This window comes from Calonectris borealis, chromosome 2, assembly GCF_964195595.1.
Source record: "Calonectris borealis chromosome 2, bCalBor7.hap1.2, whole genome shotgun sequence".
Taxonomy (NCBI): domain Eukaryota; kingdom Metazoa; phylum Chordata; class Aves; order Procellariiformes; family Procellariidae; genus Calonectris; species Calonectris borealis.
In genome coordinates, this window is record NC_134313.1 from 83,367,268 (window position 1) to 83,395,045 (window position 27,778).

General features: G+C 39.5%; 1 protein-coding gene across 7 annotated transcripts in view; it reads left to right on the forward strand.

Annotated features, from left to right (window-relative positions):
* Nucleotides 1-25,930, forward strand: part of TRIO (trio Rho guanine nucleotide exchange factor) — a 265,761-nt gene extending 239,831 nt beyond the window's left edge. For 6 of the 7 annotated variants that reach the window (XM_075142469.1, XM_075142472.1, XM_075142470.1 and 3 more), the window contains 18 exons: nucleotides 225-328; nucleotides 971-1,040; nucleotides 3,124-3,213; nucleotides 3,839-3,931; nucleotides 4,575-4,625; nucleotides 4,852-4,929; nucleotides 5,809-6,000; nucleotides 6,857-7,034; nucleotides 7,887-8,656; nucleotides 12,739-12,986; nucleotides 13,793-13,931; nucleotides 14,280-14,307; nucleotides 15,199-15,361; nucleotides 17,500-17,621; nucleotides 20,120-20,198; nucleotides 20,874-21,074; nucleotides 21,750-21,888; nucleotides 23,413-25,930. In XM_075142469.1, coding sequence (XP_074998570.1) covers nucleotides 225-328; nucleotides 971-1,040; nucleotides 3,124-3,213; nucleotides 3,839-3,931; nucleotides 4,575-4,625; nucleotides 4,852-4,929; nucleotides 5,809-6,000; nucleotides 6,857-7,034; nucleotides 7,887-8,656; nucleotides 12,739-12,986; nucleotides 13,793-13,931; nucleotides 14,280-14,307; nucleotides 15,199-15,361; nucleotides 17,500-17,621; nucleotides 20,120-20,198; nucleotides 20,874-21,074; nucleotides 21,750-21,888; nucleotides 23,413-23,955 — 3,288 coding nt within the window. In that variant the 3' untranslated portion in view covers nucleotides 23,956-25,930. Of the gene's footprint in view, nucleotides 1-224; nucleotides 329-970; nucleotides 1,041-3,123; nucleotides 3,214-3,838; nucleotides 3,932-4,574; nucleotides 4,626-4,851; nucleotides 4,930-5,808; nucleotides 6,001-6,856; nucleotides 7,035-7,886; nucleotides 8,657-12,738; nucleotides 12,987-13,792; nucleotides 13,932-14,279; nucleotides 14,308-15,198; nucleotides 15,362-17,499; nucleotides 17,622-20,119; nucleotides 20,199-20,873; nucleotides 21,075-21,749; nucleotides 21,889-23,412 lie in introns of those variants that run through there. The other variant, XM_075142475.1, reaches the window with a different exon arrangement.
* The last annotated feature ends 1,848 nt before the right edge of the window (nucleotides 25,931-27,778 follow it).

Sequence of the window (27,778 nt, forward strand, 5' to 3'; positions counted from 1 at the left end):
AGCACTGGGCAGTATTGTGCGGACAACCTCAAGCCAATTTGTGATATTTTGGGTCTATGCTCTATGTTATGCTATGTTATAGGCAGTTTTTTGGTTTGTTTTTGTGTTCCAAGCAAGCTGTTGTCATGGGCAATTTGGAAAGCTTCTGGAAAAAGGGGGATTAAAAGGCAACTCACATTTTTGAAGTTAAAATGTTCACAGTGAATTTCCTTTGACTGTTGTAGGGTTATATGGCACTTATGAAGGAAGATGGCGTACCTGATGACATGAAAGGCAAAGACAAGATTGTGTTTGGAAACATTCACCAGATTTACGACTGGCACAGAGAGTACGTATTAACTTGAAAACCACCTGCTGAACAATTCTACCTAAAAAATACTAGGTTGACTTTAAGAAATTATTTTATTTTTTCCCTGAAATATGCAAATACAAGGTAAATATAGTTGGTCTTGTGCTTTGAGTTGTAGATACTATAGATTCAGCTTACAAATGTTGGTATGAAGATCTGCTTTAAACAAGGATGCTTATATATACCAAGTGCTTCAACTGAGAATCTATACTATGGATAGTATTATGTACAGAAGTTTGTACATGGTTTGAGGCTTTGTTTTCAAAAATGTTTTCTCTAAGAATACACTCTAAAGCATTTCTTAGGGGTTAGCATGGCAATATGAGCACCTGAGGCACTCAGACTAGGAAGGAGAAAAGTTTCAATCAATAAATGGGATTAAAGAATTTTATTAATGAACACCAGTATTTTTTCATCTTGACATGGATTCAGTGTGTCCTTTTAGAAATCTATATTAAAATATTACACTGTTAACATTGTCATTTTGGACATACATTAATATCCAAAGCTGCTGATAGGAGACACAAAGTGGACCTTGCAGTAAGACCACTTTGCCTTGCAGTCACCTGTTGCTATAGTGTGTGCTATCAGAAGAAAAATGCTTATTCTGTTTATGTTCAGCTTCTTTTTAGGAGAGTTGGAGAAGTGCCTTGAAGATCCAGAAAAGCTGGGATCCCTGTTTGTTAAGCATGTAAGTGCAAACATTGTCTTTGGCAAACGCCTATTCCTGCTACTGACCAACGTGTTTGATTATTAAGGATTTATCTATGGTACAACACAGTTAAAGTGCAGTAAATATTCCTCGCTGTAAGAGGTGGAGAGAGAGTAATTATAAGAGCTTATAAATAGACTAAATAAATAATCTAGTTTTTGTTCCCAATATCTTCCTGTGGAGAGAAAATATGAATGTGGGCCCTGTTTCTCAATTCAGTTCCAGTTCTGTGTGAGGAAATTGTCATTTCATATGACCAGATACACTTGTCTTTTAATCCCAAGTATCCATGCAGTACCATGGAACATAGGAACCAAAAATAGGAAAGCAGCTCATTCTTCTTACTGGTTTCAGTGCATTCTAGTTGTGTATCCTTTCCCTTTCTGAGAATCACAGCAGTGGCTGAGATTCCTCCCTCTTCACTTGGGGAAGGAATTGAGAGCGCCAGAAATTCATTATATTTAATTTTAGTCCAACATAGTACCCTTTATAGCTTTATACAAGTCCCTGTTTTTCCACTTGTCATTTATTTATTAAAAGGAATGACCATGTGATACATGTGGATATTGCAACACTTCAGAAGGAAATCAGATGAACTAATTATGTAGAAACTAGATATCAAAATTCAGGACACATCAGACATGCCATTAATCAGTCATTTTGGTGTCTCTTTAGATGAGGTCTCAAGGTACTCCAGACCACGCAAGACAACAGAAGGGAAACTTGCCTGCTAAATATGATCGTTTGCACAAGTGTGCAAAGACTGAAGACAGGCTGGATTAAAGCAGATTTAATGGGTTTCGGATTTTCCCTGCAGTCTGTGTTTGAAGTCAATAACAGGGTAGCAAAAGAGCACAGAAACAAACATTAATGGAACAGTAACACTGGAAGCCAGGCCTAATTCCTGGACTAATGATGAGGAATGAGCTGTTTCATTTCTGAAGGATGATTATTATTAAAAAAACCCAAAACACCAAAACAAACAAACAAACAACACAAAAAAAAAACAGGCATGGGAAGAGGGGAGAATTCTGGCACTGGTAAAATGGGAAACCTGAAGGGAATGACTCCCTGTTTCTGATTGCTGTTTTACTTTCTCCTGATATATTTGTAACTGAGCTGTCTTTGAAAGGCACCCTTACCACTCCAGATGGAAAGGCAAGCCGTGATGCTATTACAACATCCTCTAGCAAAACCCTCACTATCAGCTAGAACATGACAATTCAGTTCCTGCTCTTAATCTATGTTCTGTGTCCTTTTCAATCTCCGTCTTATTTTTTCCTTTTTCACTTTCCATTTGTCTTCACTGGTCAGTACTCCGTAAGTCACTGAGCAACAAAGCCTCTAACAGCAGACCAATCCTAGCAAAATGATAAGGAAGATTTTGGAGTAGGTAATAGGCACATATCATATGTCTGTTTCTTAACTGAGCAAGGTTGATAATCAGGAATGAATCTTAAAGGCTGAAGTTATACTCTCTCTCTTTTTCTTTGTTGCCTTGATGTTAAAAGCACATGCACAAAAACTAGCACCACCATTTTCAGGCTACATCACCTACGTCTCCACTCAAACTCCAGTAAGACAGCTAATACTAAATTGAAGACTAAGATTTTTCTCCTAACTGCTCTGTATAGCTAAACAGGAGAAGGTCATTATTCTAATATATTAGAACAATAATCAGATTATTAAAATCAAATTAAAAATATGATATTTCAAAGGCTCAATCCATTGCTCTTGCTAAAAGAAAAAGATAACCATTTTCCTACTTAATTTTATTGTGGGACCTGCTGAGCTATCATTTCTAAACACCTGTTGTTCAGAAGTGTTTATAACTGTGGCAACTTTCTGACTTGTATTGCCTTTCTAAAATCATCATGATATTCTCAAATAAATGTGTTTCCAGGTCTGTAATTTCTGCATATGTAGCTGCTTCTTTTCCTGAAAAGGACCTTTTTAAGTTCATGCTTTTCAACATCTGTACTTCTTAAAATAATACTATATTTCAATCTGGCATGCTTTTTACTTGATGATGATGTATCATTCTGTATCTTTGTTCTTCTAGGAGAGAAGGTTGCACATGTACATAGTTTACTGCCAAAACAAACCAAAGTCTGAGCACATTGTCTCAGAATACATTGATACGTTTTTTGAGGTAAGTTTCTGAGAGGGGATATATGCAAGGTGAAGGGTGTGTACAAATCATAAGCGTTATCAGATCTGTTGACCAAAAAAAAAAAAAAAAAGGTAGCACATATCGTTGATACTGTTTTAAATTGTAATTCCTTGCCACTTCTGTTCTGATTTCTCAAGTCTGATACAGGCTCCTAGAGATGTATTAATCTCTAGGGGAAGAAAACTAAAGTTTTGGTATAAGATATTAATTAATCAGTAGAGTCTCATCCTTACTAGCCCTAGCCCAGGCAGTTAACAATGCATATTATATGAAGTGGCAATTTTGGATGAGCAGAGATCACTGTTGAAAATAGACTATATACAACCTGGGATTGAAAAATTACATTTCACTATACAATCTTTTCAAAAAAAGATATGGAAGATACTTGGAGGGGGGGGAATGCTTTGGAAACAAAGCTGATACCGATAAGGGGAAGGACTCTAGCTTTTGCTAACTGAAGATCAGGTTCTGCTCTGACTTTTGCCAATTTCTGCTCTGATAGCCATTAATAGTGATATATCCTGCTGTGTTTCTAACTCAGCAAAACACAACAAAGTTGTTTCCAACTGAACAAACAAAAAAATGTTTGTTTTACAATCCTCAGGATCTAAAGCAACGCCTGGGCCACAGACTTCAGCTCACTGACTTGCTAATAAAACCCGTGCAGAGAATTATGAAATACCAGCTGTTACTAAAGGTAAAGTGATGTAGAGATGAATGATTTAATATATGTGTTAATGGATATGTTTTCTTTTTTAAATATTGCTGATACTTTTCCACCCTTCTCCCAAATAGAACCCAGATTTGTAAGGAATGTTATATGATTATTTTCTGACCATAGTCAGATACTTATAAAAATTGCAGTAAATAGCTTGGGCAGGATTTTGCTTTTTTTTTTTTTAATGTTAAAGACCAATTGAACTCACGTAAGTGACATGGAAATGTTTAGAATTTGTACCAATGTCATATGAAGGGGACAGGGATCTCCCAATTGTTTTCAGATGTAAATGTGATATGAGTTGTTGGGACTTATCTCAACTTTTCCAACCACATCGGCAATTTTAGTATCATATAAATGTTTACTGAAGAGCAACCCTATGTATCACAGAGATCATTGCCTTAATATATGTTCTTGTATGATCTAAATCAAAAATAGTGAATAAATCTTAAAAAATAAGGGGGGAAAGCACTGCAGCAAGAAGCTTTAAAAAGAAAATTTTTCTATGTGTCTTCCACAGTCTGTCATTCTCTGACAGAGGATAGTAAATGCAGATTTTCTAAGATTTCTCGTTGCTGATTAATGAGAAAAGAACTCATATTATTGTTTTTTCCTTTTTCAGGACTTCCTCAAATATTCTAAAAAAGCTAACCTTGACACAACAGAACTAGAGGTACTTGTGACATTTTCTCATAGTGATTTGAATGCTCTTTACTCTAAACTACTACTTGTTTTGACATAGAGTTGCTTTCCTTTTCTGATCTTCTTGAGAATGTGATTCTGATAAGTGTTTACTTTTCGCATTTCTGTTCTAAAGCAACCATAGCAAATGAAACAAACTTTTATCCTGCTAACGCATTTGGAAAATAAAGCTTTGACTTTTTATTTGTCTTGAACAGAGAGCTGTAGAGGTCATGTGTATAGTACCAAAACGGTGTAATGACATGATGAATGTTGGCCGCCTGCAAGGATTTGATGTAAGTTGGCTGGGGTTTTGCTTAGAGTTTTTGTCAGGTTCTCCAGAAATTAAACATTAATGTTGTGGGGAGAGGTGGGGGGAGAAGTGTGGTAGGGTGCTCTCTCACTATCTTGTTAGCTGGTGCAAAAAGCAGTGAATGAAAAATCAAGTCTTAGCCCTGCCAAGGACTTCCTCCTGGGAAGCTTTACCTGTTGTGTCAGTCACACTAGGCAAGTCCTGCAAAATCTAGGAAGCACTGGTGTTACCGCAGTTCCCTTATTGACTGATGACTTGCAAAATAGGGAAGTAATCAGTTATCAGCAGGTGAGCAGACCTGACTTCAGCAGTGTAGGCAAAGGAGGAGTTGCTAAGGTCAGTTAAAGTACCTGAGGCAACTGTAGTCCTTGTTTTGCCAAGTCTAAAAGAGATGGAAATTGGCTATTGAAGCAGTATGCATCAGCCAGGCTATAGTCACAAACTCTACTTGCAAAGCCCTTTCTGCTCTGTGATGCAGGTATGAACTCGAATTCTTCCCCTCTTCAGCACCCTGGAAGACATTAGAAGAATATATGAGTTACTGTATTGGAGGTGGCAGGGACGGAGGTACTGAGACTAGAGAGATGAAAGCCTCAGTGTTACTAAGCCTCAAACTGCAGTACGAGTTGGAAAGGGTGGGGTGAATTTTTGGGGTTTTTTTTCTTGATGGTGTTTGTTTTTTTGAGAAAGGGCGTAAGAATGTGTTGTGTATAAGAGGATCAATTAATATATAATGGTCAGTGACACTCAGAAATTGGGAAATAAAAAAGCTATTTTGGCATGAGCGTCTGCTCAAAAAGGTTGATTGGGGAAAGAAATTCAGAACTGCACTAAATGTGTTTCCGCTTGCCTCTGTGTTTAGGGTAAAATTGTAGCCCAGGGTAAGCTCCTGCTCCAGGACACGTTCTTGGTTACAGACCAGGACACGGGACTTCTGCCACGCTGCAAGGAGAGACGGGTCTTCCTGTTTGAACAGATTGTCATTTTCAGTGAGCTGCTAGATAAAAAGAAAGGTTTCTCCATGCCCGGATTCTTGTTTAAAAACAGTATCAAGGTAACTGTTGTGTGTGAGTCTTTGCGTCCCCTGCACAAACTCTGCTAAGGTAACAGTTTCTGATTCAGTGTGGAGTCACTAGTGACATCTAGATGTGCAGTCATAAAGCACAGTGAGGCGTCAGTCACTTCCTGAAATTACTTCCTACCAAATTTGTGCTCGCTCTGATGATAAACAGAAATCTTTGGATCCCAGCACTCTGATGCTTCCCATGTGAAGCATATCAAAAAGATAACAACTCTTTACGTATCCCTTCTTTTGATTTTCATCTGAAATCAGTCCGAATTTGTAGGTAACATCTGTAAGTAGTGCCACCTTCTTAGAGGTGTCAGCTCTTCTACAAGAAAATCCCTCAAACAAAAAGCGTTTGCTCCCACTTCAAGCCTTCTCTGAAACAAAACCTGTTGATATTAGGGCCCACCAGCCCTCCTGGTGAAGCGTTTTGCATGGACCTTGCTTCTGTTAATTAGCCTTGGTGCTCTGCCTGCCAGCTGAGCATCCTGTTCAGTGCTGGCTGGACAGCTTGTTCCAAGGCACTGCTGTCTCTGCAGCAGAAGCCTTCGGTGTGGGCCAGTGTAGAGCTCCGCACTTTAAATAACACGACGGGAGAGTGAGGGGCGATAGAGAACATTGGGCCATACTGACCAGTTGGAGATTGTTTAGGCACAGTGTGTCAGTAATCTGTACGCTAATCCTTAGCTTACTGTAATCAATCATTTCATGGTATTATTTTACTGAATGAAAGGATGGTCATCATTTGAAGATCTGACTCTGAGCTCCTAAGTAAGAGATTTTAGAGGTATATTTCTCATAAAATACATGAAGGAAATTATCTTTTTTTTTTTTTTTTATGAAGGTGAGTTGCCTTTCCCTGGAGGAAAATGTGGACAGCGATCCATGTAAATTTGCACTAACGTCAAGAACGGGCGATGTCACGGAGACCTTTATTTTGCATTCTGCCAGTCCAGGAGTCCGCCAGTTATGGATCCACGAAATTAACCAAATTTTGGAAAACCAGCGCAACTTTTTAAATGGTAAATTATTTTCTCTCACTGAAAGTTCATAACTGAACGACTTCTCTTGCATCTGTTGTTTCTTGGCTTTGAAATGTTTTGCAAGTTTCCTTTTTCCTAAGCTAATACAGAACAGTTGGGGGATATGTGCCGCATTTCTCCTTCAGAACAGATGCTAACATTTATTATAAGAATGGTAGTCTGAATTTACATGGTGTTCTCTTGGTGAAATTTTCCAAATGTTTTGTAGGAGTGAATCAAGATTGGCACCATCCGTTGAGGTGGAGAGCTTGTGTTCCCCTCTTAATCAAATGCAAGCCTTTAAAAGCTAAACCCGAGTGGAATTTTAAGCATCTATTCAGAATATGTTTTGCTTGCGTTATTTTGGTGGCCATGGTTGTCACATCTTACTGTGGCAACAACATTCAGATTCTGCAAGAGAAAAGTAGAAGACGGTAGTGTCTGCTGTGACACTACAGGGTTCTTGCTGTATTTTTGTATCCATCGGTTGTTGCCCCAGTCTAGATTTTTTTTTTTTTTTAAAGAGTTGTAATGGAGGAACAACAAGCTGAGAATTCGGAGTCACACCTGTTTTTTCCCAGCTTGGCTGTTAACTGACAATGTGATCCTAGAGGAAGACATTTCTTCCTCGTTTCAGGTTTTTCATCTTTAATAGAGGTACGTATAGCAGATCATGAAGGTGTGATATAGAAAACTGAGTTGAGGTCTACGGCATGACCAGCATTGCTAAGGGAATTTATCTTATTTGAACAGCACTCCTCTTTTGGCAGTAAACATGTCTGGTTTAAATTGTTCCTGTTCCCTTTCCTGCCCTTCTTTCCCTGATCGCCTCCCCTCCCACCCCCATTGCAGCCTTGACGTCCCCAATTGAGTACCAGAGGAACCATAGCAGTGGTGGAGGCGGCAGCGGGAGCAGCAGCGGTAACAGCAGTGGCCCCAGCAGCTGTAGTGGCATCCCCAGCTCCAGCCGTAGCCGGCCATCCCGGATCCCCCAGCCTGTCAGACACCATTCCCCAGTCCTGGTCTCCTCTGCAGCCTCGGCCCAAGCAGAGGCAGACAAGATGTCAGGTATGTCCATTCACAATCTCTCCCTGCCACACTACAACACCTCCTTAGAAACTGGCCTGAGCCAGCCAGACAGGCACCCTCCCAATGCAGAACCGGACGGTCCTCAGAGAGAAGCTGAGCAGATTCCCAAGATGAAAGTTATTGAAAGTCCCAGGAAGACAGCGGGAAACATTTCTGGCTCAGCTGACGGAGCCCAGAAAGACTCACGTGGAAGCTCAGAGGACAGTCGCTCAAGAAACAGCATAGGATCACTGACGCTCGGGAAGCCAAGGCCAGGAGCCATCTCACCAATGAACTCTCCTCTCTCCACGACTTTCCCTTCTCCTTTTGGCAAAGAAACCTTTCCACCCAGCAGCCCCCTGCAGAAGGGCTCCTTTTGGAGCTCCATCCCAGCATCCCCTGCCAGCCGCCCTGGCTCCTTCACTTTCCCTGGGGACAATGACTCCCTCCAGCGGCAGGTCCACCGCCACTCTTCACACAGCAAGGACACAGACCGCATGAGCACATGCTCCTCGACCAGCGAGCAGTCAGTTCACTCCACCCAGAGTAATGGGGTAAGAGCGGAGCACCTCTGTCCTGCGAGCTCTTCTAAAACCTTCCCGTGCTCCCTTTCTGTGCGTTACCATCACTCTCCGTACTAACTTCTGGCTCTCCAGTGCTGTACTGCTCTGAAATAATCAACTGTTCGAATATCTTCTGCACATTAAAAAACCAAAATTATCTACCTCTCTGTGTATGTGTACATACAAACACGGATATGTATGCAGACACAAAAGCAACTGCTAACATTAGATGCAATTTCTGCCTCTGCTGAAAACATAGATCACTAGGCTGATACTTACTAACTTGCTCTCCTTGCTTTTTTCGTCTCTAATTTGAAGGCACGTAATTAACACGCTGAAGCGCGGCAGCCAGAGCACCTTGGGGTATGCATTGCAGCCGGCACTTAAATCCGACTTCAAGATTTTGGCAGATTGCCTTGGGGCTTTTTTTCCCTTTCATGCACAAATCCGCCACCATTGTCCTGTTGAGGTTTAACTTCGTGGAGACATCTACAGTACGTTCCCTGGGCTGCTTGATTTTTATTTTTTATTAATTTATTTTCCCCCCCCTCCTTTCAGCCTTAGTTGATGTACAACATTCTCTTTTTAAATCCTGTGTCTGGTCAAGGAAGCTTCCTGCAAACCACTCAAAATAGGCCAACAAAACCTAGCTAAAATAATCCTCCTTCTACTACAACCAAAACAAATAGCGGCTCCACTTGTCTTTTCTGCTTTGTAAGAAGAACTGGTTTAGGGCATCTGGAGATTCAACCTTTTAGTATGCAGTTGGTGCGTTTGTGCGGAAAGCTGGGGTATCAACAGAATCCACATTCTCTGTAATAACGTCCACCAGGAAATGCAACACAGCAATCACAGGGGCATGTGCAAATATAAAGCAGAAATTTCAAGGCACTTGCCATGGATGTGGTAGGCAGGCTATGGTGCCTTTCTTTTTAAACTCACATTTGATTTTTCTCTCACTAAGTGTTGTGTTCACAAATGTTTGTTTTTCCACTCTCACAAATCGTATGCAATACCAATTTTGCAAATCACCTAACTTGCCGGACCTTTTTTAAATGCATGCATTTCTTTATAGAACTGTTTAACACACAGAGCTTTCTTGACTTCTTAGTTCTTACACTTACTTTTATAATAGTTTCAGAAGAAACAATTATGCTTTGCATGTATCGTATTTTTATCCCGATCTTCTTTCAACTTTTCATTTGGTTTAGCTCTGTCTTGTGTTTATCTTCAGTCTAGCAAAACGTGATGATGATATAATATCTGGAATAATTGGAGTATTTCTCAATTGCTGCACAGCATGTGAATCAAGATGGTGGTACTTTTATGTGCAGAGAAGACTTGAATAGCATTAATTGATGTCGTTCCATTAAAAAAAGACAGAGGGAGAGACAGGGTGGCACTGAGTTTTCAAAACATTTGAATTTTCATACTATCTCAGCAAAGACACCATTGCTTGTTTTTATCTTACTGTAAAATATAGTATCTGAATGCCTACCTTCTGCTTCACAACTGTGTTTCTTTTAGTTTGGTAATTGAGATGAGTCATAATTCTTCATTTATAGCCTCATTTCTAGACCATACTTTAGCAGGATTTCACACACATTCAACAGGCTAGAGAAAATGGGTTGTGAAGGTTTATTTTGATTTAACCATTTGTGTGTGTGTATTTACATGCATATATGGTTAAGGTTGGTTACTCACGGAAAAGTTACTTCTAAGAAGAAGAGAAAGGAATTAGTTTTGCTAGTATTTCAGGAATATGGGAGGAATTTTTAATATTTTGATTGTAAATCCTCCTCTGATCTCATAATTGAGGTCAGCAATGACCAGCAGAACTTGCAGTAGAAAAACATTGACTGTGCAAGGATATTACTTCCTTGCAAGGCAAAAGAAAAGGCTGTCTTTCTGTGGTGAGAATAAATTCTGATATAAACACATTCACGAGAACGTTTGTCACTTAGTAGTTACCAGACGCTTGGTTATTTAACAGATTTATCTGTCCTTGTTGAAAATAAGAAATATTCGGAGTTCAATATGATCCTTCAAGACTTAACTATTAAAAAGAAATGTTATGTTACAGGAAGGTCAGTCCTGCAGTTACACAAATTGTGCTGCATGCTAAGAAACAGTATGTTCAGGAATAGTGTGTGGGGCAAGGTTTGGGACTTAGGTTGGTTTTGGTACTTCAGCCTTCCCTTCCTCTCCTCCTGTAAGTCTAACGGAAGGAGCTAAAAAAACCAACTTTCTCTGAATAGAGTTGTTTTTCATCTAGCTAAAAGAATCTAGCAAGTTGTAATCTTAACTTAAACAATAATTGAAAATTGAGAGTTGTTTTTTGGTTCTACTATTCCGAGTTTGCCTGAATCACGGAAGGGGTTTGCTAATAAAAAAGACCACTAAGCCAGACAAAATGAGTTCTCTCACTGGAAATGCAGCATCTGGAATTAAATGTAAATATCCTTTAGTAGAGGTACAATCCAGGATGAGATCTTTCTCTGTGGTATTATTTGCTTCATCATCCTAAACAGAATGGACTTGACTCATCCAGTTGAATAAAATAGTTCAGCTAGAATAAAATGTACAGACTCACTGGAAACCCAAGCATCAATTTGCTGCACATGCTATGAATGAGTAATCTGAGACTATTCCTTTCCAAATGTCTTGGTTTCTCAGTAGACTAGCCAGCCAAAACACTCATGGGGAATCACAGGCACCAAGAGATGTAGTGACTTGTTCAAGGCCATTAGCAGGTTGGAAGAGAGCGTGGTTTTCCAGGCTCCCAGTGTACCAAGCTGTCCACTGACCCCTGCTGTATCTCCTCAGCACTGAGGGGAGAAATATTTGACAGTTTTGAGAAAAAACATTTACACTGTTTTAATCCTGTGTGCCAAGCTTTCCACTCACTAGCATGCTAGCTAGCACATATGTGGTGCTAACGTGTGGTTATGCTATATAAGCCATAGTAGTCTCCAACTACAGCTGGGTACTGATTTCCTTCTTCAACTCAGCTACTACTAAGCAATAGTGAGCCCTCAGTGGTAGTGAACTGAAACAGTTTGAAGTAAGAACAGAGATAAAAGATAGGCATACACACATACACACCTCATGCCACATCATTAATAGGCCATCCACTTTCGTTTAAACTTGTTTCAAGAAGGAAATAACTTATTTCAGGGAATAGGTTGCATAAAGTAGCATGACTTTTAATGTACACCTCATCAGCCATAATTAGCATTCTGCAAATGCTCGGTGAGGAAACGAACAACATTCATGAACACTAGTTGAAAGTGTATCATAAACAGCTAACAATACTTAGCTGTCATAGTCATTAATCAGTTAGGAGTGAGATTTCCAGTTTTATTCTGATAGTTCAGTGGGCCTATATTGCCCAAGAAATGAATAATTTCTTATTTCAGTAATTTACCTCATCCCATGCATTTAAAGGACCAAACCTGATCATACAGATTCAACCAGGGACAAGCCTTGAGGTTTTGAGAGACCCTGTCAAAAGCCTGTTTTGGTTTTTTGTACCTTGTCATGTTTTGCATGCAGAAGGCTGGTGTCTGAGATCTGACAAATAATGCTAGGAAAAACTATATGTATTTTTCGTTGTTGGAATTTCCAGTCTTTGTGAGGTAAAGTCTTGACCTGTTATGATTTTGAAACTGCCCCTGTAAGACCATGAAAAACTGTCCTACGTGCTGTACTGTAGTTTTATTGCCTGATAAAGATGCAAGGTTCAGTGTCTGAGCTTGAAAGGAAGACCAGTTGAGACCTGTGTATAAACTGACTCTTAGTTAAAGGCAGTAATCTTGAGTAAAAGTAATGGGAATAAATTTCTGCAGCAGCTGTACATGAAGGTATTCAAAGATCAAACTAGTTTGTACAAGATAAATAGACACAGACAGTTCTAAAAGAGAAATCGTAGCTCTCTTCTTTGACTACGGCTTATGTGGATCATGCAGGTAATGGCTGTAACGTAGCAGGCCAAGAACAGCCTGTCTTCTTCATGAACTTTAAACTTGATTCTGTTTTCTCCCCCTCTTTGTGCTTCCAATTGACACTTGCAGAGTGAAAGTAGCAGCAGTAGCAATATCTCCACCATGCTGGTGACACACGATTACACGGCAGTGAAGGAGGATGAGATAAATGTCTACCAAGGAGAGGTCGTGCAGATTCTAGCCAGCAACCAACAGAACATGTTTTTGGTGTTCAGAGCCGCCACTGATCAGTGCCCCGCAGCCGAGGGCTGGATTCCCGGCTATGTCTTGGGGCATACCAGTGCAGTCATCATTGACAACCCTGATGGAACCATCAAGTGAGTGCCTGAGTGTGTGTAGAAGGGAAGGAGGAAGAAAAATTTCCAATTTAGATAAGGCTTTGAAACTTTTAAACCAAAAGTTGATGTGATCTTTGAGAAATAAATGAAGGTCAAGCAGAACGAGTACTTGAGAGGTCCCTTAGCAAACTTCAAAATATAAGAAAGAGCCCAGAAGCACATATTCCTTATTAAAAAGCTGTAGTAGTGCAATCTTCTGGGAAAAGATGATGAAATAATACCTGATTTAAGAGCAACAATAGTTCCTGGTTTATTTAATAGCATGAGTTGTCAGGCTAGGCTCCTTTGTCTAGGAAAACAGTCATAAATGTTTGTTTCAAGTGAAATAAGATTTCAGAGTTCCTAGATCTCCTCTTTGAGCCACAAACCTATTGAAAATGTCTGGTTGTGCTAGGAAGATCTCTCTCAAATCTGCAATAGGAGAAATCATATCAAACTTCTTAGCAGTACAGCTTTATGTAAAGCTTCTATAGGCTGTATTTGATATGGATTTCATACTGATCATTGCTCAGTTTGATTGACAGTTTTTATTTTCATATAGAAAGTTTACCATTCCAGCAATGATTTAAAGAAATGCTGAACTACCGACTAATCTTACTAGCTTGCTTACAGTTTTAACCAAAGGTAGCATCCCTTATGGAATACTTAATTTATTTCATTTCAGTATACTTTAATACAATGAATAACATTTTGACATACTTTTCCAATGCTATTTGAAACTAGAGAGTATAACATATAACCTAGAGCTGAAAAAAATTGATCAAAGTTTAATGTTCTGTATTTAGGAAGTCAACATCTTGGCACACAGCACTCCGTTTAAGGAAGAAATCTGAGAAAAAAGATAAAGACGGCAAAAGGGAAGGCAAGCTAGAAAATGGTTACCGCAAATCCCGAGAAGGACTTGCCAACAAGGTTTCTGTAAAGGTAAATGTTACAAAGATGTAGTGGTTTCCAAAAGGAGTTGTGTTGGGATTTCTTTAAAAGTAACATCTGTCAGAATTTCACATGAAGGAATTGGAGGCAACAGTGGTTTTAATGGACAGCGTTTGCCAAATCTGAAAACGGGTAAGGTATAATCTTTGAGCCTGCAAGCATGATATAGCATAAGGATACTGCAGAAAGAGCAGACTGGTGCAGAAATTCTGGCGTTCAGATGATTCTTGGATCTTTGAGTACAGCTAACTTCGAACCATCCCTGTACTTTGTTTTCTACCATTCTTTAATTTCTTATAATATTACAAGGACATTAATTCTTTAATTTCTCCTTTCCAGCTTCTCAACCCCAATTACATTTATGATGGTAAGTTGCTTTAATTTTTAAAAGTCCCAGTAAATATAATTTGATTAGAACATGATTTACTTTGTTTAAATTTGCTTGACATGAATTACGTCAGGAACTGAGTGTTTTCTATCAAGATATACATAGGCTCTTTTTGGATAAGGGAGACAGTTAATGAAATATGTCTTTTTTTTTTTTTTTTAACATGCAAGGAACACATTTTTGTTCACCAGTCCAAAACAACATAAAACACAAGGACCATATGACATGTTCAGAAAGATTTGCACTCTACTGCGTTTGCATGGAGACTGTATGGAAGTTGGGCCTTGCTGAATTTGCAAAATAACAAGGCTAGGCACTGGAGACCACCTGCTTCATTTTTAACCTTGCACCCTCGGGAATATTCAGGGTCTGTCCGGTGGCCCTCTGGGGTCAGAACCAAACTGGGTTTTCATCTTATTAAACAGAACGAAACTTTTTGAGTTTCACCAGTATGCAAAAAGGGAAACCACTACAGTGCCTCAGTGGACGAGTGAAGTGTTTTGTGTTCCCTTTTGCAAACTTAGCTGGATATAAAGATAGCCTGGCTGAGCACGTTCTTAAGTACTTTTCATTGTAGGGTTTCCTCAGCTTGCCATAAACAGGGTGTTTGGTTCACCACGGTGGGCTTAGGGTTAGCAGTAGTGTTGTATCCAAATTCATGCAGAGAAAAATTCGCTAGCTCTGCAGAGCCCCCAGCAAGTGGCCTAACCATGGATGTGCTCCAAGGGTAGAGGGGTAGATACACCTTGGAAATTTAAAGTACCATAAGTACCATACTACTTCGTCTAATAGAAAAGAGAGTGTGCAAGGGAGAGAAAAGCAAATTGATTAACTTCATTTGACCTAATGCCACTAATTTTCTTTTTCCAGTTCCGCCAGAGTTTATAATACCATTGAGTGAGATAACATGTGAGACAGGAGAGACCATCGTGCTTAGGTGTAAAGTCTGTGGTCGCCCCAAGGCTTCAGTTACTTGGAAAGGTCCTGATCATAACACACTGAGCAATGACGGTCATCACAGCATTTCGTACAGGTACAGTAATTTGTGTAAAGTTCAACAGGAACTGCTGAAGCTGTTGGATTTTCTATTTGCACCCTTGGTGCAGGATAGCTTTTGGCTTTGAGGCATAAAGATAGGGTTGCCCTCAGACAGAAATATTTCACAGCTGGGATTTTCTGGAAATGTTGTGTAACTTCTATGTATGGCTGGGGTACCCGAATGTCATATTCAGTTGATTTTTAAAAACAAAAGAAAATTCAGCTGGTACTTCTGATTAGCTGTTGCAGAAGCCATTGTGGTTCCGTCATGCTGACCTAGTGCTTGAAACCAGACTGGTATGTTGTGACATGCAGTGCTGTCACGTGCCATCTGCCAATCCCTTATTTCCATTAGTAGCATACCATCATTTTTGAGGCAAATGACTGCTTTCAGATCACACTACAATATTTTGCAAAGAAAAGCCTCTGGTTCCTGCTGACATGGCGATGTCGCGGTCTCTGTTGTTGAAGCATGGAAGTTAACGTTTTTGCCTGTTTTTAGCTTTGCTATGATAGAACTTAACAGACTAACTGGGAACTCAAACACCTGATTAATAAGAGAAATTGCTGTATTTTGGAACGTGAAGCTGTGTGTTAGAAAAGTGTTTTTTTCTGAAAATGCATTCTTCTATATACAGAAAATGTTCAATGAGTAACTTCAGTGTGAAGAAATGTCTTATTTATGAATTATGCTCTCAATTCAGAATGAGGTTTTTTTTGTGAAAACTTTCCTCATTAATAGATAGAAGAGTACATCATCTTCTTAGAGGTTGTGCAGTATAGCCTAACTTACCTGCAAACTTGATGGCATGTTATACTATTCTTTTTTACATCCTGCTGCTGCTGCTTTTTCCTTTTCACTGGGTATATTTTTTTTTTTATGGGAGACAGAGGCATTGTGGCAGCTCTGCTACTGCATCCAGGACCATTGTGAGAGATGAGTAAAAGTTAGATTCACTAGGTTTATTTAATTCACCGTGATCCATTACTGTTACAGAATTGTATTCAGTAAATCATGTTGGCTGTTGCTGACAGATTTTTAGAAATAATAATCATGAAATGTTCTCTGAGCTGGGGGAGGAGAGTCATCTTCCTGTGTTCCTAAAATTTACCTTCATTTTTTCCCCTGAAATTAAGTCGTGTGGTGAAGACCGTGACAAATAGTTTTTGCTTCAGTCAGTCAAATGACTTGCAGTAACTGGGATGAATCCAAAGGAAAGCAATAAGAATGATAGAAGATCTTGAAAATATGCCCTATTGTGAAAGAATAACACAATGTTAGGGTGGTTTTGAGCCTAGAGGTGAAAAGTGTAGGGAGGACTTGCCAAGTATTCACATTTGTAGAAGACTTCTGCAAATAGAATTATCTGCTGTTCATGTCCATGGCAGATGGTCAAAAAAGTACTAGACATGAATTGCACAGAGGAATGGTTAAGTAGACATTTGAAGACAAACCATCAAACAAAAAGGGTGGTTGAGCAGTGAGAAAGATTGAGGAAGAGTCTGCAGAATCTTTCTCCTGTGGTCTTACATAGCTTATTGCTGTCTCTACCCTGGAGCAGAGGGGAAAACTTAAGTCTTTTTTAGCTTCCTCCCATCCTCATTCTCCCAGATTCTGAGGTCTCCAAAGTTGTGGTGAGGTGTGTCTTTTGTATTGAAGGTGGAGCCCTCTCTTACAAGAGATGAATGCTCTGACAGTACGAATGTTAGATCAGCTTCTGTATGCTGGGAGTCAGGGATGGTAACTAACCTCTCAGAAAGAACAATGATGGATGGTTGTCTCGATACGGCTTCTCATAATTTGAAGGAAGTAGAGGACGCAGGAAGAAACAGGGGAAGCATTTGATTTTTTTCAAACACAATGGAGCCTAGGACATGCTGAGACAGAGCGTCAGTGAGGATGTTTTCTAATAGCCTGTAGGTCATTCCAAGATACTTCATGTGACACAAAGTGCTCAGATTCTGGTAGATGCTTCTGAAATGGCAGGGATAGGGTTAGTAATGTTTGCCCAGAGAGAGAGAGGGGCTGGAGAATAAGGAATATTAACAGTATCAGTCTAACTTTGTCCGATTTCCATAACTTAAGGTCTGTGAAATTAATATAAAGTTAACGGATGCCATTGTGTTTCCCAGTGACTTAGGAGAGGCTTCACTGAAAATCATTGGCGTCACTGCAGAAGACGATGGTATCTATACGTGTGTAGCTGCAAACGATATGGGTTCGGTTTCATCTTCCGCCAGTCTACGAGTTTTAGGTAGGCCTGTCTCTTTGCTTTTTTTATCTAATTACATTCAAAGTGTCTGGTACCCATAGTACAGGAAGAAGAAAACCCTGGCTGTTGGGCATCCCTCTATTAAAGGAGTATTATAACAAACCTTTTCGGCTGTGATATATTACTTGTTTCAGCAGGAATAGATGCACTTTTAGGATGTAACTTATTAGAGGCTTATACAGGCAAGATGCTTACACAATACTGTCAACGTTCATTTACCTTGTCTGTCAATACTAGTTCAAACATCCTATGATAAGATCATATTTTATCATCTGCATTCTTAGTTCAGTCTCAGTGAAAGTTACTCTGCCAACATGTATCATTTCTGAAGTGTACAGATAAGAAAAGAGTAGCATTGCTCTTATTTCAATATGCTCCTTTGCTTGAATTGTAAAGCAACAGTGTTCAGGAGAACATACAACTATTTCTTGTCTTTTCATCATGGATCTACACTTAAATTACATTATTTCAGTACCTGAAGTGAGGCAACCTGAATATTTGTGAGAGAATGAAAAGGAAACCTGCAAAGATGAAAAATGCCTGTATTTTGGAGGCAGACAGCAAAGGAAAAAACATGCTTTTTACTTGATGTGTTTGATGGCATAGTGATAAGTTTCAGTGTGTGTTTGTACATTCAATTATTCTTCTCTTAAGTGTTCTGGATCCTCCATTTTTAGAAATAGGGAAAAGAGTGAAACAGCAGGATAGCAGGCTTTCTTACATGCAGTTTATAACAATTGACGCTATTAGTAAGTTCATAATAGATGCTATTAATCTGTTGAGAGGCCCATACATTTATCCATTGGTGAGAATTAATTAATAGATTTTAGGTGGGATGACTCTGTCTCAAGTTGACTTCTATAAAAGAAAATAAGATATGAAATGCTGCATTCTGTCGTTGTATGTCTGTCCCAGCTGATACGGGGACATGTACAGTTGTCCCGAACCTCCTGAAAACATGTTCTTTCTTCCCTTTTTTTTCAAAAAACTTTGCCATTTTCCTGGAATGTTGAAACCAGACTGTAAAAGATGTGTCCCTTCCAAAACCTCATCTGAAATTTTTGGGGGTTTATAATCAGTGCTGCTGCTTTGAGCTCAGCTTGTTGGCAGCCACAAGTGCGTGCCTTACTACCAACATATAGAGGTGGTGATTATTCCCAGCACTTTCTGCTAACTGACCCAAGACAGCCAGTAGTTAAGCCCTAGGATAGGTGTGTTGCAATATATAAAAGAGGCAGAAAAAAAAATTTTGGTCTTTACACTAATGTTTCCTGAAAAATAGAGCTTTTTTTTTCAGGTAGCTGCTAGACTGTCTGATCACTTTTTTTTCCCCAGTGGCAGGTGTATTGTTGATAATGAGACATAATGTAAGATACCTATTCTTTTTGTTGTTTCCTTCAACTTGCCAAGGTTACTTATTCCTGTGCAGACAGTTCCCACTGCACCTGAACTAGTTCCACTATAGAATTTGTTCTGCTGCATTGGCTGGGCTGCTTTGGTGTGTAATCCAGTTTGTCTTGCTGCCACCCTGCATCATACGGGGATTAACAGGACGGGATGATTCCACTGATAGTGTATCAGGAAACTTTCTAGTCAGGGGAGTAAAAAGCTCTTGATGGACAAGAATCAGTGTGAAACTCTGTGCTTTAAGGAACTGGTGTAATGAATGTCCTTCCCTACACCAGTACAGAAGCCTGAAACTGTGATTTGGCCAGAATCAGAGTCACAGAAGTCTTGTAGACTAAACTACCATCTTTCAGCTACAGTCCTTGGTCTTACTGACCTTGTCCAAAAGTAAGCGTTCACTTTTCAATCAAAACTAAACCTGAATTTGCTCAGTCTTGGTTACTATGCAAGTAGACTTCAAAAGACAGGCAGCTGTATTTCCCTAGCCCTTCTACTCAGCTCTACCAATACTTTTACAAAGTTCTGGCCCCAGTTTTTCTGCGGCCATCCTACCCATCGTTTCCCCAGTCCATAAGAGCAAAATGAAAACTCTAAGGCTGTATCACAAAGTAATGGTTCAACATCAGTCTATCAAGTCTTTTTCAGTCCTTGACTTGAAGGACTTGCCGTTTGATTGTAGTCAATCCATGTGCATCATCTCCTCCAGAATACTCTTTGCCTTCTGTTGCTGTAGTAGTCTTTATAAACCATCAATAAAGTAGTTGATTACAGAAATCATTTTCTTTCTGAGCTGCAAGAGGATGGACAATATGAGGCCATAAGTTGCTTTTTAACATGCACACACTCAGCTTCAAGCAAAAGATGATAGGGGCCAGTCTGACTGAGGCAAACTCCTCCTGAAATCTATTCCCAGACTGAATACAAAGTCCAAATATTTCTCCTTTTGCAAACATCTGAAACAATCCATTGGTTATAATGACAACAGTTTAGTTCTGAGGAGGATCTGATGATATTAAGTGTTGGCCATACTGTCCTCGTTGGCTTTTTGTTTGTTTGTTTGGGTTTTTTTGTAGGTCCTGGAAGTGATGGGATCATGGTAATCTGGAAGGACAACTTTGATTCCCTCTACAGTGAAGTGGCTGAGCTTGGCAGGTGCGTTCTGTATGCTAATCTCCAAAGTTGTCTATGTCAAAATATGAACTTCTCATTCAAAAAATAAAATTCTCTTTGAAAAATAATTATCATATGAGCCTAAAAGACCAGAATTACATTGGATTAAAAAGAAATGAGGAAGTGAAAATCTTACCAGCACTAGATGGCACTGCATAAACAGAAGATACTTAGGTTGAAATGCTATCATAGCTTAAGGAATATGTGTGTTTCAAATACTTTAGAAGGCTACATAGTCTTTTTTTTTTTTTTTTAAGCATGCCTTACAGTGACTGACACTGCTTCTGTAGTGAAGCTCTCCTAAACCTTTTTATTTAGGGTATGAAAATTACAGACAGAAAAGTATGAAAATGAGCAAAGAGCAATTAATAGAATATTAATTTCTCCAACTTTATTACAACCTTTGAAAGCTGGACGCTATTCTGACTTGAGTTCTCTGCAAATGTGATAAACCAGATCTCTATCAGAAGCTAATTATTTATACAGACACATAGAAGATGCATATACTTAAAACTCTTGTTTATGTCCAGAAACTGCTGTGTAAGGGTAGCCTATTAGAGATCTAAAATTAGATCTCTCTCAGAATATCTTTCAAAGTAAAAGTACGTCCTTAGTGCATCTCTCAGTTAATTCTTTCCTTTCAATATTGTATTCCAGGGGCAGATTTTCTGTCGTTAAGAAGTGTGACCAGAAGGGAACCAAGCGAGCAGTAGCCACTAAGTTTGTGAATAAGAAGTTGATGAAACGAGACCAGGTTACCCATGAACTTGGAGTCATGCAGAATCTCCAGCATCCCCAGCTCATTGGCCTTCTTGATACCTTTGAGACCTCCACCAACTACATACTAGTGTTAGAAATGTGTGTGGACCATGATGTTATTTGTAAAATACAACCTGTGCAGCTGACTTTCCAGGGCTTTTATAGTGGTTTATGAATAAGGAACTTTAAGGTTTCATAGAAGTTTGAAGACACCTAGATAAAAGATTGGAGGTGTCTAATGCTATTATTAAAACATTGAGTTTAATAATATACTCAGAAGGAAATAAGTTGATATATTAAACTGATATGTAGATGATTATCTTAGTCTGAAGGACCTGAGATGATTTTATATCAAGCAATTATACAAGTGAATTAGGAATGTTGTGATCTGGTAGCTTGGTATCAAATCTCACCTTCATACACTAGGTGTCTTCTGTCTGCAGGTGCTGCAGGCTATGGTTATTTTTGTAGTCTATGGCAGGACATATCTGGTCTTTCAAGTCTGGCTAAAATTACAATATTTCTTCCTTTCCTTCTCTGCCTTCACCCTCTGCTCCCACTTCAGAATTGTAGGTGCAGGTCAGCTGTAAGTGACATAGGACATTTTCACATATGATCAAGCCAAACATCAGAAACAGTGATTACTTGATGCAGTTGTAGTTTTTAAGGGACACTTGCCTTAAGCGTTTTTTAATATAACTTTCAAAACTTATGTTTTCCTTTCAGTTCTGATATCTGAATTAAAACAAAATATAACCCTTGTAATTCCAATAGGGCTGACCAGGGTCGCCTTCTAGACTATGTCGTGCGATGGGGAAACCTCACAGAAGGGAAGATCAGACTCTACCTGGGAGAGATTCTGGAAGCTGTGCAGTATCTTCACAACTGCAGAATAGCACATTTGGACCTAAAGGTGAGGAGTGAATGGGATTCCTGGCAGCGTGTGCCATTCCAGGCATAAAACCCTCCCTCTTCTAGGAGACTGGCGGATCGGAGCATAGAACTGTGAATTGCTTTGAGACTGTATGAAGAAGGGTATGGGGTGGGGCTCCATCCCCAAATGCTTTAGATCACTCATAGCCAGCAAAGCAGAAACTTTGAATTCCCTGTGCTTTCTCCTTAAAGCTTGCTGGCCATGTGTGTTCCTTTTCGCTGGAAATAATTGCTGATAGGAACAGTTTTGTTTGATTATTTATTTATTTATTTATTTTCTGAGGAACTTGCAGCAAAAATCCATTTCTTTCTCAAGAAGCATAGAGTTTGTTATGAAAGAGATTGCTTTTCCACTGTCCCTGCAAATTTGTTTCTCATCATTGCACTTTGAGGGTTGTGGTATCTGTGTGAATGGTACCTGTTCGTCCTCTGTTCTACCCTGTGAATTTTACTTGAGCCGCAAGGATTTGATGCATTCTGGTAGGAAAAGCCATGTAAGAAGGTCTTAAGGTGAATATTAATTAAAAACTTACTCTTTATACTCTTATTTTCCACCTGTATTTGAATAATAAGGAATTTCAGCATTGAAAAGTCATTTTTGTAGGCAGGGTCTCTTTAGCCAAAAGGGGTCATGGTGAGAAAAAGCAAAAAGAGTTGGCATCTTCCCTCCACATACTTCTGTTTTCCAAGCAGAACCAGTCTGGTCTGCATAGCATGGAGACCCAACATTTAAAGTTTTCTAGTGCTATATGGAGTTCACCAGTACTTTTTCCAGTCTTAAAAACTAGTTGTAGATAAGTCACTCTTATTTTGCTAAGATCACAGCCACGGCAGCGGTAGCTTCAGAAATAAAACCATAAAAATAATTCCACTTTCAGCTCATCAATCGTGGGGCAGTTCTCTTGAAGCCATGTGCATCCAACAGGATCTGCTGCTGCCATAGTCTCACAACAGTGCTTGACTTCCATCTGTACAGCCGCGCTACATTAAAGAATCACCAAGTAAAGCTGAATTCTGTTGAAAGCGTCATGAAAATTCTGACAAGGCCTTCTAACCTTTAAATGCAAGGGTTTTGTTGTCTCTCTGTCATAAAGCAAATAGACCAGTTGCTTTATTCACCCCCTATTTGTAATTGCTGTTCTTAAGCTTAAGTTCCCAAACACAAGTTCCTGTTAAACTTTGCAGAGCTGTTATTGTGAACATCTGCAGTATTATCTGGCAGAACTATATTTCCTGCAAAAATTATAGTGCCAGCAGCTGAAGCACATTCATTGCACACTGTCCTTAGCCAGAGCCTGCCTGCCGGTTGGTCTGGGGAAGCCTTGGTAGGACTGCCTAGGAGCTTTGCAGAGCTGGCCTTCAGCAGTAATCCTCATAGCTTGTAGCTGTTTGTTATGTTCTTGAGCTGACAGCACTGGCTGGGAAACAGTAATGTTGGAGCATTAAATGTGCGTTAGACTGACTTGAAAAAAGACATTTTAACTTTTGCTTTTTTGTTTTCTAGCCTGAAAATATTTTGGTGGACCAGAGTTCCACTAAGCCAACAATAAAACTGGCTGACTTTGGAGACGCAGTCCAGCTCAATACCACGTATTATATCCACCAGTTACTTGGAAACCCAGAGTTTGCAGCTCCTGAAATTATTCTTGGAAATCCTGTTTCCCTCACTTCAGATGTTTGGAGCATTGGAGTGCTCACATATGTCCTTCTTAGTGGCGTCTCTCCTTTCCTGGATGAAAGTGTAGAGGAAACTTGCCTGAATATTTGCCGCTTAGACTTTAGTTTCCCAGATGACTACTTCAAAGGAGTTAGCCAGAAGGCCAAAGATTTTGTATGCTTCCTACTTCAGGATGACCCAGCTAAGCGTCCCTCGGCTGCACTGGCCCTCCAGGAGCAATGGCTGCAGCTGGGGAATAGCAAAAGTGCTGACAGCATTGACATATCCAGACTGACTTCGTTCATTGAGCGGCGAAAACACCAGAATGATGTTCGACCCATCCGTAGCATTAAAAACTTCTTACAGAGCAGGCTCTTGCCAAGAGTTTGACCTTGCTTGAAGTTCTCTCTCATTCTCTTTCACCTGCCAATCAGACTGGAGATGGACTCCTCCTGCCAATCAATCAGACTGGAGATAGACTCCTCCTGCCAATCAATCAGACTGGAGATAGACTCCTCCTGCCAATCAGCTGTTGACTTGAATTTCGAGGAAAGCAAACCCCGAGCCAACCAGCTGCTAGCGAATGTTCGTGTGCAAACGCATTCCAGGGGGACCTGCGCGGGGTGGCGTGGGGGACTGGCAATGCAGACTTCACTGGGGTGGAGGACAATAGCACTGTACTCTGCAAAAAGCAGTCACGAGCGATACAGTAACAGTATTTTATTCAGGTTTCTGCAAAAAAAAATAAAAATAGTTTTTTTAATAAACAAGAGTTGAATTTTGCAAGTGAACTTAACTACCGTTTTCAAGATTTATTCAAGGAAGAAATGCCTATGTTCAAAGCACTGGTGTTAAACAAAAATGAAATCATGCCTGGAGAAGACTCACCAAAATGGCTGCCCATTGATACGGCCTCCATTTATAACAACTGGTTTTCACTTGGTCCTAGAGCTTTCCAGTTGCCTCGCCTGTATGTATCTCACGTAGCAGTGCACTGAGATCAGACTCTGCTTTTAAGTGCATCCAACCTCAAAGTTTTTGCATACAAATAGAATGAATCGTTTTGCTCTGATAAAATGTAGGCCTTACTTGTATATAGACTGTTACCTGCCTTCGGTCTGTAATTTTTTTTTTCCCCCTCCCCTTATCCTTTTTTTTCCCCTCCTTCCTAAATGGTGGTATACCACTGTGCGGGTCTTCAGTTTGGGTCAGTACTCACTGTCCCCTTAGGAAAGGACTTCGGGTTGGTGCCCAGCTTGCCGACCTGATTGTCAAGCAGTATACAGCAGGATGAAATACTGTAAATGCACTCATTTGGGATTTTGTTTTCTTTCATATCATGTGCAATGTTGTGGCTTTAACATTTTATGCAACTATTTATGAGGACCTCTGTTGTAACTGTAATAAATATATAGAAAAAGCACATACTTAGTACGGCGAGCTTTATGGGTTTGTTTGTGTGTTTGGGGTTTCTGGGTGGGCGGGGGTGGGTGTGTTGTACCACACTGTCATTATTAGTTTAAGATGAGGGTTAGCATAGAATTTAGTCAAGACTAGTCAGTTTTAAGGATTGTTCAAAAAAAAAAAAAAAAAAAAAAAAAAAGGGAGAGAGAGATTCGTATCCCAAATCTGAAACTGGTTAAGAAGTAGGGTGACACTTTTTAAAATTTATTATTATATTCAAAATGCCAAAGTCTGACTTTCCCAAAATCAGTCTCAACACTTACTACTTTTTAGAATTTTCAAATGTGTTTACTTCTTTCTGTGAAATGAACAAATGAATTTTGTGCTCTTTGGTGAAGAATACATTCAGAAAGTAGTGGTCAGATGAGGAGAATCTGACACGTAATGTAATTGTCTTAGTAACTGTTTTTAAGGTTGAAGTAATATTAACGTGAGCTATTTAAAAAGACAGAGATGGTTTTCTGTGCATCACTGAGTTCATATGGGTGTGTTGTCATCTATGTTTGTGTGAAATGCCATGTTTAAAGAAACCAAGCCAACATCCCAGAATAGTTAGATATATGGGTCTTAAGCCATAACCTAGCTTGGGTTAGTTTTGAGCTTTGCGGCTTCCACTGTATTCTATTTATTCCTTTTTTGGTTTGGGTTTTTTTTTTTGTAAAGTTGTACAGAAACTTTTTAAAAGAAAACAACTGACTTCGAAACTGGATGTGTATTCGTACCAACCTCATATCATTATGTTTGTGTATTATTTTCCTTTATTGTTTTAGTTAAATTTTTGCTTTATTTTGCATGTATATTTCTTTGTACAGTGACGTTACATGTTTACACAGTATGACGTGATGTAAATATTTTATTTTGCCATCAGTTATTTTGAAAAAAATTAAACATATTTGACATATTCGTCTGATCTCTTGCTTTAAGGATTTTGAAAGTTTAGGTTTGGTTATATTTTAATTGGGTTCTGTATTTAAAAACAAAAAAAGTACATTATTTTATTGCCATAAAATTAATTTTAAATTGCAATGATGTATCTTTCTTTCATGCCTTACAAAATAACATTTGCCTTTGCTCTAAGTGTTGAGTGCTTTGTAGTGTCATGATTGCTTTTATATAAAACATGCGTAACTCTAACTGTGGAAATTCATTATAGTCTTTATTAGCTAGTAAATTTTGACCAGCAGAGTTTTCTACCAGATGTTCCCAGTTAAAGACCAAAGGATCATATTTCAGTTTAATATGGAGGACAGATTTCCCACATCTTTTAGGCATTCCAGATTCAGTGTGAAGAAAAGTTACTTTCAACTGTAAAGACTTGGGTTTTGCAGCCAAACTCTGTTTGCATCCTGTAAGGTATGAAGCAGAAAAGTTTTTCATTGTGTACATTTATTTCTCTCCCTTATCTGCTATTTGCAATTCAAAATGAAGTGAAAAGTCAGGGAACAATGCAGAGTGTTTATGCTTGTTACTGCATTGTATACGTGATTTTTTCCCACTCTTTTTTTCCGCTGTTACCTGTCAAGTGATGAAACAGTCCCTTTATTCCTCACAATTTACTACTGAGAGAGACAGTTGAGAGAGACATTTGACATTGAGAGAGACAGAGCATATTCAGGAAGGATGTACTGCCAATTTCCATGACAGGGGAATAGATGGCGGCATGCTCCATGGAAGAGTTTGTATCCTTGAGTTCTCGAAAATACTTTTTCTTGACTGAAGATACACTCAACTGGGGAGAAGTTACTCAAATGCTATGCAGAGAAATAAATGCACTTGTAGGTATTTTAAGTAGCAGAGATACATTCTTCCACTCATGTGTGGACAAGAGTGCACTGTTTCTGGCCCTCTCTGAGCCCTGTTCCTTGTGAAAGCTTAACATTTGACAGAGTCGAGTTTTGCACTAAAACCTGCTGTTCGGTGCACGAGCTTCCAGCTGAAGAGAGCTTGAATGATGGGCTTCTCAACTTGGATATCTCTTCAAATGCTCTGAAGAGATAATGTATGTGTAAGGTCCTTTTGTTTTGCTAAATTGTGTAGTCGGGGCTGCAAATGCCACTTGGACTCAGTTGGGCACAGTTCTCCTTGACTGTCCTGCACACAACAAACCAGCACCACAGTCTGACAGAGAGAGGAAACCAAAAGCATGGGTGAAAGCAGCTGGTATGAGGATTCTGATGTGGGAACGCTGCAGAGCATAGGGAATGGCCGTCAATATCATAGCTGAAAGGGGGAAAAATAGCCAGGGACGTTCAAGAGAAGAATGTGTCTAAATGTTTCTTCTTGATAACATACCCCAATCACTTCTTACTGATAGTTTAGGAAGAAGAGAAGAGGTTGCCAGACTTTAAAGTCAGTGTCACTACTTTTCAAGTGGGGTTTGGGAGTGCAGGAGTTCTCCATTGCACTTTTGATGAACACAGCTTAACTTGAAAACCATTGAAAACTTGAAAGCCAAGCAGAAAGCCTGGCTAGATAATATTTCCATGGTCAAGGAAGCAACCTACATTGTCTTCCTGACGGGCAGAGGCCTAACACATCCCTGCCTGTGCTCGTGAGGAGTGGCATGGGAAAGCCTGGTTTTCTCTTGTGTGAGTATAGAGGTCACTTAACTATAAGTCATCCTCGTTCTCAGATGGGACTAGTAATGTGTTGGTGAATAGAAGAAAAAAATTTTTTTTTTTCTTTCTCCAAATCCAAAAGCATGTTCAGGCCAGGGCGCAACAGAGATCCTCCAGAATGACACAGCAAA